Source organism: Emydura macquarii, unplaced genomic scaffold (assembly GCF_026122565.2).
Source record: "Emydura macquarii macquarii isolate MOO-44397 ecotype Brisbane River unplaced genomic scaffold, CSIRO-AGI_Emac_v2 contig_2994, whole genome shotgun sequence".
Lineage (NCBI taxonomy): Eukaryota > Metazoa > Chordata > Testudines > Chelidae > Emydura > Emydura macquarii.
Genome location: NW_027133131.1, coordinates 3329351 through 3347020, shown reverse-complemented (window position 1 = coordinate 3347020; position 17670 = coordinate 3329351). Strand labels below are relative to the sequence as shown.

The following is a 17670-nucleotide window of genomic DNA, read 5'->3' as shown; positions in this document are numbered from 1 at the left end:
CGGCGCCCGAGAACCAGAAGGAAATATTTGCAGTCAGCGAGGAACAAACTCTCTGCAGAGGCTCCAGGAGGCAAGCACCAGCCGCAGCTTCTGCTGAGAAGCAAGCGAAGGGCTGCCCCAGATCTCTCCAGCACGAAGGCCCTGTCTCTCTGCTAGACCCAGCCGGGCCCTGTCCGTGGTGCTGAAAAGCTGGTGCAGGTTGGCACCGTTTGCCCCAGCCTTCTGTCATGCCAGATCCCGGTCGATCTAGAGATGTCACCCTGGTATCTCAGCACTTCTCAGCACCCCTGGGAGCAAGGGGAGTATTATCCCCATTTTACAGATGGAAAAACCGAGGCACAGAGCGCCTCGGCCTCAGATCCATTGGATCCAGACCACGGGCACAATTTCCCAATGGCCGTGGATGCTCCATCGATGGCCCTTTTAAAATCCAGATGGGAAGTTTTTCTAGAAGCTCTGCTCTAGGCAGTACCCTGAGGATGTTCTCTGGCCTGTGCTATCGGGAAAGTCAGACTGGATGATCCCAGCGGTCCCTGCTAATCCTGGCATCTATAAATCCTCCAAGTTATTTGATGTCCTCATTTCCCTTGATTTCAATGGAGAATCTGGGCCTAAGTGGTTTGGAGCCAGGACTCCCTCCCCCCTCCCCCCCCCCAGAGCATTGCTCTACCCACTAGACAGAGCTTCCCAATCCGTGGCCCATGGGGTCTTTCAAAGACCGCTGCCCTCCCGCTGGCTGCAGCAGGGAGCACGGCAAAGCGCTCTGCCTGGGTCCCTAGGCGCTGGGGTCCCTGCTGGAGCCAGAGGGAGGGCAGCACGGATCTCCTGTCCCCCTAGCTGCAGAAGGGAGCCACTGCCTAGGGACCCAGGTGGAGCTCACGGGGCTGCCGGATGTGTAGCCTCCCTCGCTGAACTCCTTCCGTCCGGCTACGGGGGGGGGGGGAGGGCGGGGGGCTGCTGGCAGAGAGGGTTGTAAAAATGATATCCGTGGCCCTCGAGCCGAACAGGCTGGGAACCGCTGCGCTAGACCGCTCGTCCTTCTGAAGCGCTGCCCCCAACCGTGGCACGTGGATGACGGTAGCAGCTGGAAGCCCCAACCAAGAGTGGAGCCCCACAGTGCCAGGCGCCGCCACAGCCGGGGAGCCAGTCCCTGCCCCAAAGGAACTAAACAGACAGGACAGAGGGCGGATACCCCACTGCCGGGGGCGGTGAGGCTGCAAGAGGATAAGGCTGGATTTGACGGAGGGCGGATGTTCGGATGTGATGAGCTCTTATGAAAAACCTAGTCATTTATTCAAGCACCTCAGCGGGTGCAGGCCAGGCCGGGGGACGATCTAGCGCCACGGGGCTCACCCAAGGTGCTGGGGCGTGAACTCACAACGCCGGTGGCCCCATTCTGTGCTTTCACCACAAGGCTGCCCGCCCCCTGCAACAGCCCAGAGACACCTCGGGACATTCCCACCCGGCCTCCTGCTTCACCAGCATCCCGTCCTTTAACTCCAGGCACCGGCTCTGTCTGAAACGTCGGCATCACACGAAGGCCAGGGTAGATTAAAGGCAATTTTACACGTTCACTTCAGGGCGGCGCCTCAGGGACAACGGCACAAAACGTCTGGGGAAGCCGGCCGGGCTGGAAGAGCGATCGTGGTTTCCGAAGCCCCGGCGGCGTATCAGGTACGGGCTCTGTGACGTGCAGTGTTCCGGCCCCGCAAGAAGGGGTCATGGAAAAGGAACGCTTCCTTCCCATCACGGCCCCGCGAGGAAACGCAGGAGTCAAGAACATTGCCAGCGCCCACTCTTCAGTAAGCAATTTCTTCCGGCCAATCCAGCACCGTTTGCCCTCATCTGCCGTGACATTTTCACTCGTTACATCTCTGACAAGGTGGCGTATTCCCGCGGGGAGCTGGCTTGGGAGAAGGGCTCTGGTCCCGGCTTCCCATTGCTCCTGCTAATGGGAACATGCCAAAGGGAGCAAAAGATGCTGTGGGGAAAAAATATCCGAGGGTGAGCATGTGTGTGTGACAGCAGAATTGGGGGGGCAGAGGGCCTGGCACCTCCCAAACGCTTCCTAGCTGACGTCAGGCTTCTGCACCGAGCGACATTCCCCCTGATGCAGAGATGGCACAAGCCTGGAGATATAAGTGGCGCCTAGACCAGGGTTTCTCAATCCACGGGTTGGGACCCCAAATTGGGTGGCCAGAAAGTTTCAAAGGGTCGCGGGGCAGCTCTTGTCTGTGGTCCCGGCACCACTCAGGTTCGGCCCAGCCACCATGACGACGGGAGGCCAGGTAGGCCAAATCTGAGTGACCGGCCCTGCGACCCCATGAGCCAGGTCACAACACCACACGCACCCACGTGGTCCAGTCTGAGTGGCGCCCGGCATGGAGAGCCCAGCCCAGCCAGCCCCCCGGCACAGGAGCTGTCACTGTGGGGTGAGTGCCGGGCAGGACCCAACCCCCCCCCAGGGGCAGGATCTGATTGAAACCACCCCAGGGCCTCCACCCCCAGCCTACTTACTGGGTCACGACAGGCTATAAACATTTACAAATGGGTCCTGAGCCCCAAAAGATTGAGACCCACTGGGTAGAGCTGATGGGCTCTTTAGAAGACCCCAGTCCTGAGTGTTACATAGGCCTCAGTCTGGCCTTTGGCCCAGGGGTGAACATCCCCCGTTTGGTTCTGTGCTTTCCTACCACACAGCCTTTCACGTGCCTGGGCGCCGGCAGCCAACTGGTGGGCGCCTGCCCCCCCCCCCCCGCCCCCCCGCTTACCATCAGCCCCGCACCAGCCTCTCACCAGTTAAACAGCAACGTGGCAGCCGTGGTTTGCCTTGCTAAGACTCATGACAGAGGCCACATTGATGCCCTTCTTCCCCATTGGCAGCGTGGCCTGCTACCCATGACCCCAGCCGATCTGACTGCGCGGACCCTTAGCTCACTGCCATGCGTGGGTGGCAGGGACATTTAAGCCATCCGCTTTTCCCTTGATACTAGACCTGCCTGCTTCCTGCCCTCACCTCTCCTGCAGGACTTCCAGCATTGCCCCTTTTAACTGAGCTGGAAGATACAACCCCCCCCACTCTTCCCCCACCCAGTGGGGTCCATCTCCAGCTATACCCATCCCTGGGGACTGGTCTGCCCTGGGAAAGTCTGAAAGCAGCGATGGGCTGAGGTGTCCACTAGGGGGACCCAGCACACCATGAAATGCGAGAGGCACCCGGGGCTGGGCTTTACCGAGCAGGCCACCCCCCCCCACGTGAGAAACGGGGAGAGGTGTTGGCCATGGGGGGAGGGAGGGGAAGCCCCACTTGATTGGGGGTTGAGAGCATGGACGTGGCTGTGCCAGAAGGGATGGCCCAGGGGCTGAGCCCTGGGCACGCAACTGCCGTTATAGAAGATGAGGGTTGGAAGGGACCCCAGGAGGTCATCTCATCCCAACCCCCTGTTCAGAGCAGGACCAACCCCAACTAAACCATCCCAGCCAGGGCTTTGTCCAGCCAGGCCTTAGAAACCTCTACGGAGGGAGATTTCACCACCTCCCTGCGTCACCCATTGCAGTGCTTCTCCACCCTCCTAGGGAAAAAAAATTCCTAATATCCAACCTAGACCTGCCCCACTGCAACTTGAGACCATTGCTCCTTGTTCTGTCATGTGCCACCACTGAGAACAGCCTAGCTCCATCCTCCCTGGAGCCCCCTTTCAGGTAGTTAAAGGCTGCTAGCAAATCCCCCCTCATTCTTCTCTTCTGCAGACTAAACAAGCCTAGTTTCCTTCAGCCTCTCCTCATAAGTCACATGCTCCAGCCCCCTCATCATTTTTGTTGCTCTCCGCTGGACTCTCCAATTTGTCCACATTCTTTCTGTAATGGGGGGTCCAAAACTGGACACAATACTCCAAATGTGGCCTCCCCAGTGCTGAATAGAGGGGAATAATCACTTCCCTCCATCTGCTGGCAATGCTCCTCCTAATGCAGTTGAATATGCTATTAGCCTTCTTGGCAATAAGGGCACCCTGCTGACTCATCTCCAGCTTCTTGTCCACTGTAACCCCCAGCTCTAGTGACATCCCGTGCAAATCTGCTCTGCTGAAAAGACCTAGAAGGTCGGTGACGTCCCCGCAGAGCTGGCAGGCCCCCGGGGTTTAGGATCCCTGACCTGAGCACGTCCCCTAACGCAGAAACACGAAGATCCCAGCGCCTCCTACAGGGAGTTCCAGGAGCTGCGAGCCCCACCACAAAGCATACAGGGACTCTGCAGCAGCCATTGCCCGTTTGTCAGAGGGAGCCCGGGGGGGAGGGGGTTAAACCCCAAAATGCCTTGGAAATGAGCCCCTGAGATGACTGGATCCCTGTGAGAGGGAAGCTTCCTTGTAACATCAGGGCTGGATTCGATCGTTGCAGGCCCCAAGCAGCAGCACATAACGCTGGTGCTCCAGTCCGGCCCTTCCCTTCCGTGACCTGCATCCTCAGAAGCCCAAATGCTGGGGGGGTCCTTAGCCATGTTAAAGCCTAAAATATTGGTGCATCTATGCGGGGAGGGGAGGGGGGCCCAGGACTGGAATCTCTGACGGGGTGGGGAGGCTGAAGGTCAGGTTTGAGGTGCAGCAGAGGAGGAAAAGGGCTGGAAAAGCCGAGGGGCTGCAGCAGGGCCGGGCAGCCAGTGAATTTTGCACAGCCCCTACTTACCCACTTCGGGGGTCCGCTGCCCTGAGCACATTCACAGGAAATCAAAGACATCGGAGGAACAAACCCTCACCCCAACCACCCCCCGTTTTGGTTACAAGGCGACTGGAATCATGCCTTGAGAGAGAGCTGGGAGACACCTTGGGAAATCTCATCCCCGTCTTTGCAGCCACTCCACTTGAACGTGTGCCTATGTGAAATGCACATAGGCTCCATTTTCTCTTCTGAGCCCTGGGACACTTGGGCTGTGCTGGGCACTTGACGGACAGGGAGAGAGCCCAGATCCCTGCCTGCCTGGAATCGCTGACGTGTTTCCCGGGATCAGGAAACACCAGGGATCCATTCAAACTACCCCAGAGTTTCCCTGCTGTGACTCCACCTTACGCTGCAGAGACCATTTCGCCACCAGGTGGTGCCAGCCTGTATCCTGCAAGCGGGGACATCTCCCCCTCCACCCCACTTTGCTCTGTCTCTCTGGGCGCATGGGATGCTAATTGTGGGTTGTCGGCAGCCCTGGAGCTGAAGCCGCGCGGCCTGCCCTAAATAAAAACGTGAATTATAGCAACGAGCAGCTTCCCAGGTGAAAGGAGCAATGAGGTCTTGAGCTGATGTCAGTGACTTCAATTAACTAGACAGCTTAATAACCAAAGGCCGTTTACAGTCAGGTCCCCAAGCGTTCGTTGGGTCGGCCGCCTTGTCTCGCAGAGACGCACTGCCAGGCTCTGTGCCCAAACCCCCGGGCAGAGGGTGCAGGTCACAATTCCACAGGGAACCTTCTTCCGCTTTGCTCCAGGCCGGGCCGAAGAGCATCCCCAGCTGCAGTCGCCGGGCAGGGAGCCTTGTGGGGCAGCAGTCCGTATAAGCAGATGCTGCTGTATTTGGCTCCTAGGCGGGTGCTTAGTCGCCCGCCGGGTCCTGCGTACGCCGCTGGGGACTGCAATCCCCTGAGCCGGCTGATGGGAGATGGAATATCCAGGATCCCAGGGTTCAAGCCCCCCTGTATGACACTTGCACACGGGCTGAGCCAGGCCCTTCGTTCCCGGATGCGTCTGGGCTACAAGAGGCACGTGGAAGGGCTGCACTGCCGCAATTCGTGACGGGAAAGCAACAGAATCCAGGGGGCTGGGACTGGGACGGAGAAAGAGAAGCCGGACAAGCCTGCCTGCCGAACCCGGCGATGCAGGGGCTGGGATCAGGGGCTGGGATCAGTGCAGGGGCTGGGATCACCCGGCCTGGGTGTGTTTGTCCAGCCCCCTGCACCAGGGGGGGGCCCTGGTGTGCGCGTGGGGCTCCCAGAGGCTGCCGCAAAGCGTCCTCGCCCCCCCGCTGGCTGCTGCACCCAGGGGATAACAGCTCACTACTGCTGCTGGCTGGTGCACCCAGGGGATAACAGCTCACTACTGCTGCTGGCGATGCGGGAGGAAGCCTGCGGCGTGGGGCGGATGGTTTCGAGTGGGGGCGGGATACCGGCCAGGCGGGTTCCGGGGGTCGCTGGCCCCCGGCTGGCGGCAGCAGTAGTAGGGCTGTTATCTCACCTGGGCCCCGCCCCGCCCCGCCCCGCCCGTGAGACAGGGGCCCCTCCCCCCGCCCCGAGCCCGGGAACCCAGGAGTCCGGATCCGCCCCTCCCCCCGCCCCAGGGAACCCAGGAGTCCGGGCTCCCGCGGGGGGGGGGGGGGGGGGGGCTGCTCCCAGGCCCTTCCGGCCGGCCCGTCTCGCTGGTTCCGGTCCTCCGGCCCCGCCCCCGCACGGGCCCCGCCGCCGACACCAGCGGCCCCCGGCCCCGACCGCTGCGCTGCCGCCTCGGGGTGAGTCCGCGCGGCCGCCCCGGCCCCCCCCCGCAGCCTGCCAGGCCCCGCCCCCCCGAGACCTCCCTTTGGACCCCGCCCCCCTACTGCCCCCCCTGCCCAGCCCCCCCCGGGGCTCCGCCCCCCCGTACCCCGAAACCCTACAGCCCGCCCCCCCCCGTACCCCGGGCCCTGCCCCCGCCTCCGGGACTGGGAATTATGCCCCGCCCCCCGGACTTCAGGCCCCGCCCCCTGCCCCCCCATCAGGACGCGGGGGGGGGGAGGGGGTGATGCCCTGCCGGGGTCCATTGCCGCTGCACCCCGCCCCCCCCCGTTGTTATAACATTGGGATGCCTCGGGCGGGGGAGGGGCAGCCCAGCCGCCCTCCCCTCCCCCTCCGCACATGGTGCCGGCCGGTGGGGGCAGGGCCGGCCCTGGCCTGTGTGGGGTGGGTGGGGTGAGACGGAGCCGAGCCCTTCGCCCTGATCCCACCCACGCCGGCGAGCGGACGGGGCCGCCGCCTGGAACAGGTTTATTCTGTGCCGGAATGGCCAGGTGGGGTGGCTGTTATTGTAGGGTCGCTGGTGGGGGGGAGTGGGGGAAGGGGGCCCACGTGTTGTGCGTCCCCCCCCCCCCCGTCCCTGGGGCTGCTCTTGTAGGGCCGCCCAATCTGGGGCTGAGGGAGCGGCTGTGGTAGGGGGGCTGTGGGGTACTGGGGGCTGGTGCAGTTTTAGGGTGTTGGGTGGGGGGGGGCGCGGATGCCTTGGCTTGCAATTGTGTGTGTTTGGCCGGGGGGGGGCTGCTGTGATTAGGGGCATTGGGGTTTTGGGGCAGCAGTTCTGGGTCCGCTCGGGGACCTGGGTGCGGGGCACTTATGGGGTGGCCCCGACTCTGCCTGATGAGCTGTGGTGCGGGAGGCAGGGGCCCTAAATTGCGTGTTTTGGGGTGGGGTGGAAGGCAACATATTTATCTTGGGCAGGGCAGGGGGTTCCCTGCTAGCGAGAGCATGTGATTGAGCTGCGGGGGGGGGGGGGAGCAGGCTGGGTGTCTGCGTCTGGGGGAGCGGGCTGGGAAGTGGGGGGGCTGGTATCTGAATGTGTGGGGGCTGGGCAGCGGGGTGCGGGAGTTGTATGTTGCTAAGAGTTCATAATCCCTCCCCCGTCTCCCCGCGCCGGAGTCTCTGCCTAACCGGCCGCCCCTTGCCTCCTAGCCGGCGCGGTGCCAGGATGGCGAAGGAGGTGCGGGCGCAGTACGAGCCGGTGGCGGAGATCGGCGTGGGAGCCTACGGCACCGTCTACAAAGCCCGGGACCTGCAGAGCGGCAAATTCGTGGCCCTCAAGAACGTGCGCGTCCAGACCAACGAGAACGGGCTGCCCCTCTCCACCGTGCGCGAGGTGGCGCTGCTCAAGCGGCTGGAGCACTTCGACCACCCCAACATTGTCCGGTGCGGGGCTGGGGCTGGAGCCGGCTGTGTGGACAGGGCAGGGCTGCGAGGAAACTGAGACGGGCTGATCCCTGGGGCTTATGGCCAGAGGCTGGGGAGGAATCTCTCGTCACGTGGCCCTTTGCGGGGGCCGGGGCTGGAGGGAGCTTGTTTTTGGCAACCCAGCGGCATGCCCGGCCCTGGAATATCCCCACTTCCTTCCCTCCGCTCTGCACCCACCTGGGATAAACATCCCCTCCCTGTGCAAGAAGGGGGATCACTATCCCATGGGGGGGATCCCCCCTCTGGCTCTGGGGTGTAGGCGGAAAGGGGGCTAGGGGTGTGTGGGGGGGTCCCCGATCTGGGGTCTACGTCGGAGGCACGGCCCGTGCTGCCTGGAGGCGTGAGGGGCCGGGGGGCTGGGGTGGGCGTGCAGGGGCCAGAGCCCTGCCCTAGGCTTGAAGCCGGAGCGGCTTTGGCTCTCGGGGGACGGCGGGGGGGGGCCTCTCTTCCTGCATGAGCTAATCCCTGGGAGCTGGAAGCGGCCCCAGGTCGCTTTGGGCTGGTCTTTCTAGCTCTTAGAAAGGGCCGGCTGGTTCTAGGAATCCGAGAGCTGCCTCCTTCCCCTCCAGCCAGGCGGGGGTTCCTGAAACGCCAGCAGCTTCCTGGCCGGGGCTGGACCACGGGATGGTTCAGCTGGCAAAGGGGCATCTTCCACTGGCAAAGGATGCCCCCCCCTCTCCCTGCGTGGGCGAGGTGGCTCATGACCTATGAGGCTTGTCCGGCCTTGGAGTTTGGGCCTGTCATTATTTTTTCTCTGCCCTGTCCTGCCCCCAGCTGTTCTAGACGCTCCAGGGTAAATAGAGACAGTTTAGGAAGCTGCTAAAAATCCAGCCCCAGCGCCAGGGGCTGGGAGGGAGGGGCGGGGGCAGGGCTGGTGGCACGTGTGCCGATGCAGTGGCGTGCCGGCAAGCGGGGAAGCTGCAGGGGATGCGTTGGGGGTTGAGGGCAGCCGCCTCTCGAGGGACCGTAGCTTTTCAGTCCTGCTGCGGCCTGAGCACTTAGTTCCATGGTGGCTTCCTGTGGCGAGCGGGGCTAGAGAAACCATCCCCGCCCCACTGCGAAGGCCCTGGCGCGCTGCCCCCAAGTGGTCTCTCGGGGCGAGAGGGGGAGCGTCTGGCACCATTGCCCTCAGCGCTACGGCTCCCCCTGTCAGAGGAGCTTTTGTGGGGGTTGTCGCTTCCTGCCCGGGGGCCGTGGTTCTGCCAGCCACGCCGCCCTTTGAGTTGCGGGCCCTCGGGGACGAAGACAGAGCCGGCCTGGCCACCATGAAACAAGCTTTTGTCCCGGCCTGGGCAGCCCCTCCCCTCCCCGCCACCAGCTTTACAGGCCTTTCCCGCGCAGTTCCCAGCCCCTCGTCTGCCTCTCGGTGTGGGGAGTCATCACACCGAAGAGCCAACGGGGGGTGCAGCGGGGGAAGGATCTGGCCTGTGCTGATTAGCTCAGAGCAGTGGGGGGGGGGGGGGAAATCAGTGATTGAATTAGTCAGATAAGAGTCTGGAGCAGGTCGCTTTGCTGGAATCGAAGCAGCCCAGAACCAGCTGCAGCTCTGTAATTAGCCGTGGGTTTGATACTGGGGGCTCAGGGGCATGGTCAGAACAGGGGCTCAGGACGCCTGTCCCCAAATCACCGTGTGATAAGGCATGGGGAGGGGGGGGGACTGGAACTGTGGGAGCGGTTGGTAGGTTGGGTTTGAGGGACATTGGCAGAGCTGTGTTCCATCCCCCTAGACGGGCCTGGGCAATCCCTGATCCCCCGGCACGTTTGGTCCCTGGCCCCCGTCAGTCCCGTGTTGGGCCCAGACATCCCTGGTCCTTCGTGCTGTGCTGAGCTGGGTTCCTGTGGCTGCGAGCAGGGCCCCCGCTTCCAGCAGAGCGTGTGTCAGTTAGATCCTGCCCGGCCCCTCCCTTCCACACGCGGACACCCAACCCCCCCCCACCAAGCGCCCTTCTCCGCCTCCCTGCAGGTTGATGGATGTCTGCGCCACCACCCGGACGGAACGCGAGACCAAGGTGACCCTGGTCTTTGAACACGTGGATCAGGACCTGAAGACGTATCTGGACAAGGCGCCGGCCCCTGGCTTGCCAGTCGAGACGATAAAGGTACAAGGGGAACCGAGCCCTGGGCTGTAGGGACCTTCTGTGTTGTCCCAGCCCCACGGCACCCACTGCTGCCTCCCCTAGGAATGATGGAGAAAGTGGGGCTCTTATGCCCCTCCGATGGGCAGTTAAGGGCTGCTAGAGGGATCAGGAGGGGAGAGCCGCTCGGCCGAGACGAGAATCCAGGAGTTGGGGTTGCTCAGCTTGGCCGAAACGCAGGCTGAGGGGCGATCTCTGCTCTCCATAAATGCAGCGAGGGGCAAGCTAGGGAGGGGCAGCGCTATTGAAGCTAAAGGACCACGTTGGCACCAGGACGAATTGGGATAAACTGGCCAGGCATGGACTGAGGCTGGAAATGAGACGAAGGTTTCTGCCCATTGGAGGGGAGATGTTTGGAAACGGCCTCCAAGGGCAGGTCTCCGCTTCTGGCGGAGATGCTGTAGGCCGACAGGAGAGAGCTGTCCCGGCGGCTTAATAACTCCCCCTCCTAGAGCTCTCCTGCCGACATGGCGCTGTCCACGCTCACGCTGAGGTCGGTCTAACCGCGTCGCTCAGGAGTGTGGATTATTGCCGTTATCCCACAGGAATTCCGTCATGTAGACGGGGCAACAGAGGACAGACAATCCAGCTGGTCTAAAGATGGAGCTGAATGGGTCTGGGAATGGGATGATATGACAGGGTGTCCCTGGTCCCCACCTCACCCGTGCTGCGGGGTATCTCACCCTGCGCTCTCCCCCCCTCGGCCAGGACCTCATGCGCCAGTTCCTGAGCGGCCTGGACTTTCTGCACTCGAACTGCATCGTGCACCGCGACCTGAAGCCAGAGAACATCCTGGTGACCAGCGGCGGGCAAGTGAAGCTGGCGGACTTTGGCCTGGCTCGGATCTACAGCTGCCAGATGGCCCTGACTCCGGTGGTGAGCGCCCTGGCCCTGCTCATCTCCAGGCCGCCTGTGGTCCAGCACTCGGGTCCACGAAGCAGAGGCCTCCTGGGGATGCTCTGCCCGTGGTGCTGGGGAGGGTAGAGAATTTGCAGGGATCAGCATCCGAGCTGCTGTGGGTGCGGATGGGGGATCCTCACTCAGCTTCTACGAGGCACGGCCCGCCGGGGATCCTGGGGAGACCCCCCCCCCCAAAGGCGCCTGCGCCGAGTGGACCGCGGCCGCCGATGCTGGTGGGAGCAGGGTGTGCCTGGGGGTGGCCCCTGCTGATAGATCTGGGCAGGGGCTTGGGTGCACTTAGCCATCATTGGGCTGGGCTTCCAGAGCCCTCATTAGTCACTTGCCAAACCCTCTCTGCTGGCCTCGGGGCCCTGGGCTGTGGGGCACGGTGTGACCGGAGCTCGTGGCTGTGTGAGCACGTGGCTGGAGATCCTGGCCCGAGGCTGAGCTGGGGGGGGGTTCTCTGGGCTTCTCACTTCAGCTCTCGGGGCACCCGGCGGCCTTGGATGTGTCTGTTGCTGGGGTGTTGCTGCCGGGGGTCACCCCTGCTGCAGAGGCGCGCTCCGGCGTCACTAGCCGAACTTTCCTCGCTGCTTTCCCCGACGGGGGCGGCGGGTCCCTTCTCCAGGCGGGCGGGGCAGCAGACGGGCCTGGGCCTGGCGCGCCAGAGCGGGAAGCTGCAGGCTGCGGCAGCCCTCGTGCTGTGTGGTGGGAGTGAGAGCTCGGTGAGGCCAGCTGCACAGCGGGGGTGCCTCGAACACATTGCTCCCCCCCCCACGCCTGCCCCCTTGCTGGTGGGGCGTGTGGAATCCGTAGGGTAAATATTGTGCTACGGGCAGGAAGTGGGGCCGGCCACGAGGACACTCATCCTAAAGGCATTTCCTGCCAGGCGCAGGGACCGGGAGAGGATCTTCCAACCAGCCTCGGGGAGACTCGCCCTGGAGGAGATGGGGGGAGGGGAGCAGAGGCCGTAGTCTGCATCTGGGCTGCATCGGGACGTGTGGCCCTGGGCGCTGCCCCACGTGTGCCCCTCTTGATTTGCTGCCCCATTGTGGGGCTGAGGGGGAGACTCGGGCAGGCTCCCCTGATGTGACTGTGCCCATGCAGGTGGTTACCTTGTGGTACCGTGCCCCAGAAGTGCTGCTCCAGTCCACCTACGCCACCCCCGTGGACATGTGGAGCGTCGGCTGCATCTTTGCGGAGATGTTCCGGCGGAAGTGAGTGTCACGGGGGGTGGGGAGCAGGTCCAGGGTGCGGGCGCTGGGTGTCTGCAAACGCAGGGTGGGCCTGGCTGGCATGGGCAGGGCACATGCAGGGTTGCACAGTGGGTGGGGGCATGGCTGCATGGTTCAGTAGGTGTGGGCTGCGGGTTGGGCATATCCAGGCATAACCTTGAACCGCACCCCTACCCACACACAACCCCCAGGGTGGCATCTCCCACCCAGCTTTACTGAGGATCCCAAAGTTCCTGATGCCAGCTAGCTGGTCCTGCCAGGTCCCTTCTCTGGGTGGGAGGCGTCTTGTCCAGCGTCCCACAGAGCCAGGAGCCCTGACTCCTGCTCCGATCGGTCGATCATGGCCCTGCTGGGGACCGGGATGGGCACGGCTGGGACGACCCTGGACCTCGGCTGGCAGCAGACCATGGGGGGGAGGGGAGCCCGTTGGTTCCCCGCTGGTCTCTGCTTCCATGGGCCCGTGCTGCTACTTAGCTAGCGCAGCTGGGAGACAATTGATTAGGGAATTGTCAGGAACGACCCCCACTTGGCTTATCTGCTCCGCTCTGCGCTGATAAGCGGGGAGGAGCCGTGCTCCCCTCCCGGCCTTGCCGGCTTAGCTCTGGGCCTCCCCACGGGGTGGGGGCTGTGTGATAATGAGACTGACGCCCTGGTACCGGCCCTTCTCGGCTAGCTGGAGGAGGGAGTCCCGGGCGGGGGAGCTGGCCTCAGGGTTCCACCCCTGCCTGTGTTACTGCCCTGCCTTGTCGCCCCCTCCCACCATTGTTCAACCTCTTAGGCCTTTAAGCCTGTTAAATGGGGGCAGGTGGGTGATGATGGGACCCTCTGGCCCTAGCATGCTGGGCGGGCACTAGGTAGGAGTGTTTGCACATGCAGCCACCTCTGGGGGGGACGGGGCAGCTGAGTGGTGGCGCACAGCAACAGAGGAGAATCCCGGCTGTGGTTCTGACACCCTCTCTCCCCTGCAGGCCCCTCTTCTGCGGCAACTCAGAAGCTGACCAGCTGGGCAAGATTTTTGAGTAAGTTCTAAAGCTTCCCTGAAGTGCCTGACTTGCGGGGCAGGGCTGGATGGGGAGTGGCGGGCGGGGGGCTCAGGCCCCCTGGGATCTCAGCTCCCCAGGGGGATGGGACCTGGCTGTTTCTCTGGGGGGAAGGGGGGGAAGATTTCAGACAGCTCTTGAATGAGGCACTAAGTGATGGGTCAGGGAGGGGCTGGGAGACAAAGCCACTGATCGCTGGGTTGGGTGCTGCTGATGGGGTATAAACACCGAGCTGGGGGGCGTGGGGGTCTGCTGGGAGTTTGTCATCTCCTTTAGCCTGTTAACGACTCTCTGGGAGGTTCAGTGACCAAACAAGATCAAGCCGGGTCCAGTCTTGTGCTGGTTTGAGTGACCCCCTCACACGCCCTGGGGTGGCCAAGGAAAGAGGCAACCAGCAACAGATTAGTTTGGGGGGGGCTTTTGTCATGTGGGGTGCAGCATGTCCAGGGAGCTGCCTTGCGCACGCGGCCCGGAGCCCAGCGCCACAGCCCATGGGCAGAGAGCTGGTCTGCGCTAGAGGAAAGGTGTGTTTTAAACCCGTGGCATGGCCCTGGGGCCACCGGGGCAGCCATGGTGCCCGTGCCGGGATTTGCCGTGACGAGCTGACGTGGCTTAGAGCTAACCCTGCCTGGTCTCCCCAGGATCGGAACCCGGGTGAGTTGCTGTTTGTTAGACGTGTTACGGTGGCTCCTGGACGCGCCGGTCACAGACCAGGACCCCTTTGTGCTAGGCGCTACACAGACAGAAGAGAGATGGCCCTCGCCCCAGAGCTGCCGCTCTAAGGGAACAACCCGTGTTCGCCGCATTACCTTAGTGGGGGTTAAAATGCTCCTTTTTTCCTAGCAAGGATGAGGCTGGAGGGGCAGAGAGCCAGGTGGGAAAGCTGCTGCCAGGCTGTGAATTGGAACCCTGGTCTCCCCAGAGGTTCAGAAGTGGGCTGATTACAAGGGTCTGGTTTGAAGAGGCTGGGGCTTTGAAGTGTCTCAAGTCACAAGCGGGCCAGGGATCCTGGGCTCGGTGAGGAAATGGAAAGGTGGCATCCTTGGAATCCCACGCGGTGTTAGCCTGTGGAACTCACTGCCACCGGGGTTCACGAGGCCGAGAGTTCAGCAGGGTTCAGACAGGATCCGACCCTCCCTGGGCAACGAGAGAGAGAAATGTACCTTGTTTCTAAACAAGGGATCAGAGCCCTTTAACTTCAGGGCAGCGCCCAGTCTCTGGCTGGAGTTAGCTGGGCAGGTTATTCCCTCACAGCTTCCTTCATCCTGGCCTTGGTCGGATGGGACAATGGGCTGCGTGGACCCCTGCTCTGCTCTGGCAGTGCCACATCCCATCCCCTGCTTGGGTGCCAGCTGGGGCTGTTGCTGGGCAAAGCCCGCCCCCACCCTTCTGCCCCCTCCCAATTCCTTTCTGGCCAGTGCCAGGGCCCCCACCCCAGTCGTGCGCTCAGCCTTTCTCTTCCCTCCCTTGCAGCATGATCGGGCTCCCGGCAGAGGATGACTGGCCCCTGGACGTGGCCCTGCCGCACTGCGCCTTCACGGCCCGCTCCCCACAGCCCGTGGAGATGTTCGTGCCGGAGATGGAGAAGCTGGGAGCGCAGCTTCTCTTGGTAGGTCGGGCAGGGGGGTGGTGACGTGGGGGGGGGGAAGCAGCGACTACTTAGGGGCCCTCTGGATCCTCTAGCCCCCCTGGGCTTTGCAGCCGAGTCCCTAAAGCGGCGAGGGTTGATACTGGTTGGGGAGCCAAGGGCCTGGTCTCCATGCTGCAGCCACGGCCTCCAACGCAGTCAGGAGCCAGCTTCTCCGTGGTGGATCCAGGCCATGTTTGTTCTCACCGCGAAACTAACAGGTGGGATTTGATAGGGTCGGCTGCCTCTGGAAATGACACACCCGGGCTGGGAAAGCACGGGGCTGCAGGGCAGGATGTGGGGGGGCATCGGCAGAGCGTGGGGGGTGGGATGCAGGGTCCTGTGAATCAGTTAGCCCTTCACTCCTTGAACGCCTGCTTGGCTCAGGCTGTCCCCAGCGGATCTGAAGTCTCTCGCTGTGGGGGCAGGAGGGTTGTTAGCCGCACACACTGGGGCACCCCTCCTTTGCCCCAGTCCGTAGGGCTCAAGGCATAACCTGGTTAAGGCAGCCCCACCCTTTCCCAATCTGTAGGACTCCGGGGGGAAAGGCACCTACCTGTCTCCAGTTCACACTCTAGGGCTCAGGGTCTCCCATTCCCAGGCCGTGGGGCGCTGGGCGTAACCCGGTTAATTGAGGTACCTCCCCCTTCCCAATTCTTAGGGCTCCAGGCGTATCTTCTGCAGGCTTGCGGGGTCTTTTACCAGTGAAGGAGCCTTACACAGTAATATCCTTCTTCTCTGTTTAACAATTGCCAAACCAGAATCCCCCCCCACACCCTACAGCGCACCACGCCCAGTACGACAGACCAACGTCTCTGGTGGCCATTCAGGATCAGATCATCTGGGCACTCTGGCTTCTGTAAACGCAGTTGGCCGGGTGTTGAGGTCTGGAAGCTCTGACCTTGGGCCGCGTCCTGGAGTTAGGTTCCAAAGACCTTCCTTTTGGACCCCAGTTACCAAAGCCCCAGACACAAGTTCCTCAGATGAGCAAGAGAGAAGTGGGGACCACGAGCCGAACAATAGAGAAGTGGAGATTTTACAGCCACGACTGCTGACGAGCCAGCAATGGTTTTTTTATACATCTTAAGATCTGCTTTTTCATCTGGTGGTGGCAGGTCCTGCGAGGCCAGGAGCCGCTTCTCAGCAGCCCACGTTCCGCTGTTTGATGTAATTTAGACGGGGAGGTGAAGCTGTGACCACGGGCTGCTGTGGCTGCTGCCGCTTCCTCAAAGAACAAGGCCTGAGACCTTACTGGGGGGGGGTCTGTCCCTTTTAACCCTTTCTTCACTCCTCCGCAGGAGATGCTGACCTTTAACCCCTACCAGCGGATCTCGGCCTACAACGCACTGCGTCACCTTTACCTCCAGGACAGGAGCCCAGCGGACGGGTAACGCCCCAGCGCCCCCCACCCCCGCGGGGACACGGCGGAGGACACGGGAGCGTGCGAGTTCTGCGCCTGCAGCCCCCGGGGAGCGCCGGCGCGCGCACGGAGACGGACTCGAACCGGGAGCCAGACGCCTCCTCCCGGGGGATGCTGGGATTCCGATGGCGTCTCCCCTTCCCTCCCCCCCCCCCCCCGGCATGTGTTCCCGGGCAGGCCTGGCTCTGTTGAAGGTCAGTTTGTGTGGGGAGGGGGCCCGCCCGGCCCCTCACCCGAGTTCTCATGGACACCTTGAGTAGCCTTTTGTAACCGTTTACAAGATAATGTCGCTGCCTTACCACATTCCAGTCTCCTGCGGCCGGTCTCCGCTCTTCCCCGCAGCACTACAGACCCCCCCAGCGCCCCACACGTCGCTCTTTGAGCTCGGGGCAGGCTTTTGGGAGGGCCTTTTTTTTTTTTTTTTACACACAATATTCGCGCGCGGTTTTTTTACTGCCAGGGCAAACTGCAGAACCCTTGGTGCACATGCGGGAGCTGCTCCCCTGGGGGGCGGATTGGGGAGTCCCGGGGGGCTGCTCCCCTGGGGATGGCGGAAGGGGACCGCCCGTTTATATTTATGATTCTTCTCAGATCACCTTTCTTTTTTAAAGCAGCTCTAAACATGGCAGAGTCCAATAAAGGGAAGTGGGGGGGGGGGCAGCGCCCGGTGCCCTTGTGTCCAGCTCCCCCTCCCCTGCTTTGTCACTTGGCTTGCCTGAAAGTCTCCTGTCTTTGAATGGTGCGCCTGAGAAGCCAGGACTGGGCCCCCCGCCCTGCGGGGGAGCAGAGGTCCCCTTCCCCTGCTGGCTCTTGGCCTGTGACTGCGGTGGGTTAGGGGGCAATGGGTAAGGTTGCTGGAGCGGAGGCAGCCGGGCGTTGTCCCTCGCTGCTCTTGACTGGCTTGTTCACAGTGGGGTCTGAGAGCCGGGGTGGGCTGTCAACCGCGGGAAGCAGCCACCCCTTCCTCTGGCCTGGAGGACAGAACCACATCCCCACGCTGAGTCCTCCCCTCTCCTCACACTCGCCAGTGTCGAGCCATTTGAGCTCCGTTTAATGCAATACTGACACCAGGCTCCAATCCACGCCGGAGCGTCCGCCCGCACAGCCGTGCCGTTGACCCAATTTGGTTTAAGATCACACTGGTGGCACCTGTGGATGAAGATGAGGTCTTGGAGTTTCACCTCCCAGTTCCTGGAGCGGTTGGTGTGTGTGTTCTCCTTGTTTTAGCAGTGGGGGGCTAGATCCCAGCACCCCCCCCCCCAGTGCCAGGCCTGAGAGCCGTAAAGAAGGGAAGCGCCAGCCCCGAGCTGTGCTGGGTGACTTTACCCCGCAGTTCTGACCCACGTGACTTTAATCCCAAGT

The 17670-nt window shown here is 62.6% G+C and overlaps 1 protein-coding gene and 1 long non-coding RNA gene across 5 annotated transcripts; one reads left to right on the top strand and one right to left on the bottom strand.

Annotated features, from left to right (window-relative positions):
* Window positions 1-981: 981 nt before the first annotated feature.
* On the bottom strand, window positions 982-5505 carry LOC137140930 (uncharacterized). The gene is made up of 2 exons (XR_010916510.1): window positions 5340-5505; window positions 982-1981 (listed from the first exon to the last, which is right to left on the bottom strand). It is a non-coding gene; the product is annotated as an uncharacterized lncRNA (long non-coding RNA).
* An 856-nt stretch (window positions 5506-6361) lies between these two features.
* Window positions 6362-17468, top strand: CDK4 (cyclin dependent kinase 4). 4 transcript variants are annotated; one of them, XM_067529714.1, is made up of 8 exons: window positions 6362-6486; window positions 7676-7909; window positions 9915-10050; window positions 10795-10962; window positions 12094-12203; window positions 13190-13240; window positions 14735-14870; window positions 15650-16060. In XM_067529714.1, exons 2-8 carry the CDS (start codon window positions 7692-7694, stop codon window positions 15749-15751), a joined length of 921 nt encoding a protein of 306 aa, XP_067385815.1. In that variant the 5' UTR covers window positions 6362-6486; window positions 7676-7691; the 3' UTR covers window positions 15752-16060. The 4 variants fall into 4 exon arrangements, with proteins under 4 accessions (XP_067385815.1, XP_067385816.1, XP_067385813.1 ...); XM_067529712.1 differs by lacking the exon at window positions 6362-6486 and adding an exon at window positions 6912-7020; XM_067529713.1 differs by lacking the exons at window positions 6362-6486; window positions 15650-16060 and adding exons at window positions 6923-7020; window positions 16187-17468.
* The last annotated feature ends 202 nt before the right edge of the window (window positions 17469-17670 follow it).

Excerpts from the sequence above, each read along its gene's own strand:
- CDK4 (XM_067529712.1), top strand. Across the intron at positions 7,910-9,914 it reads GACCACCCCAACATTGTCCG|GTTGATGGATGTCTGCGCCA; the intron begins GTGCGGGGCTGG and ends GCCTCCCTGCAG. Across the intron at positions 14,871-15,649 it reads TGGGAGCGCAGCTTCTCTTG|AATCCCCCCCCACACCCTAC; the intron begins GTAGGTCGGGCA and ends TTGCCAAACCAG.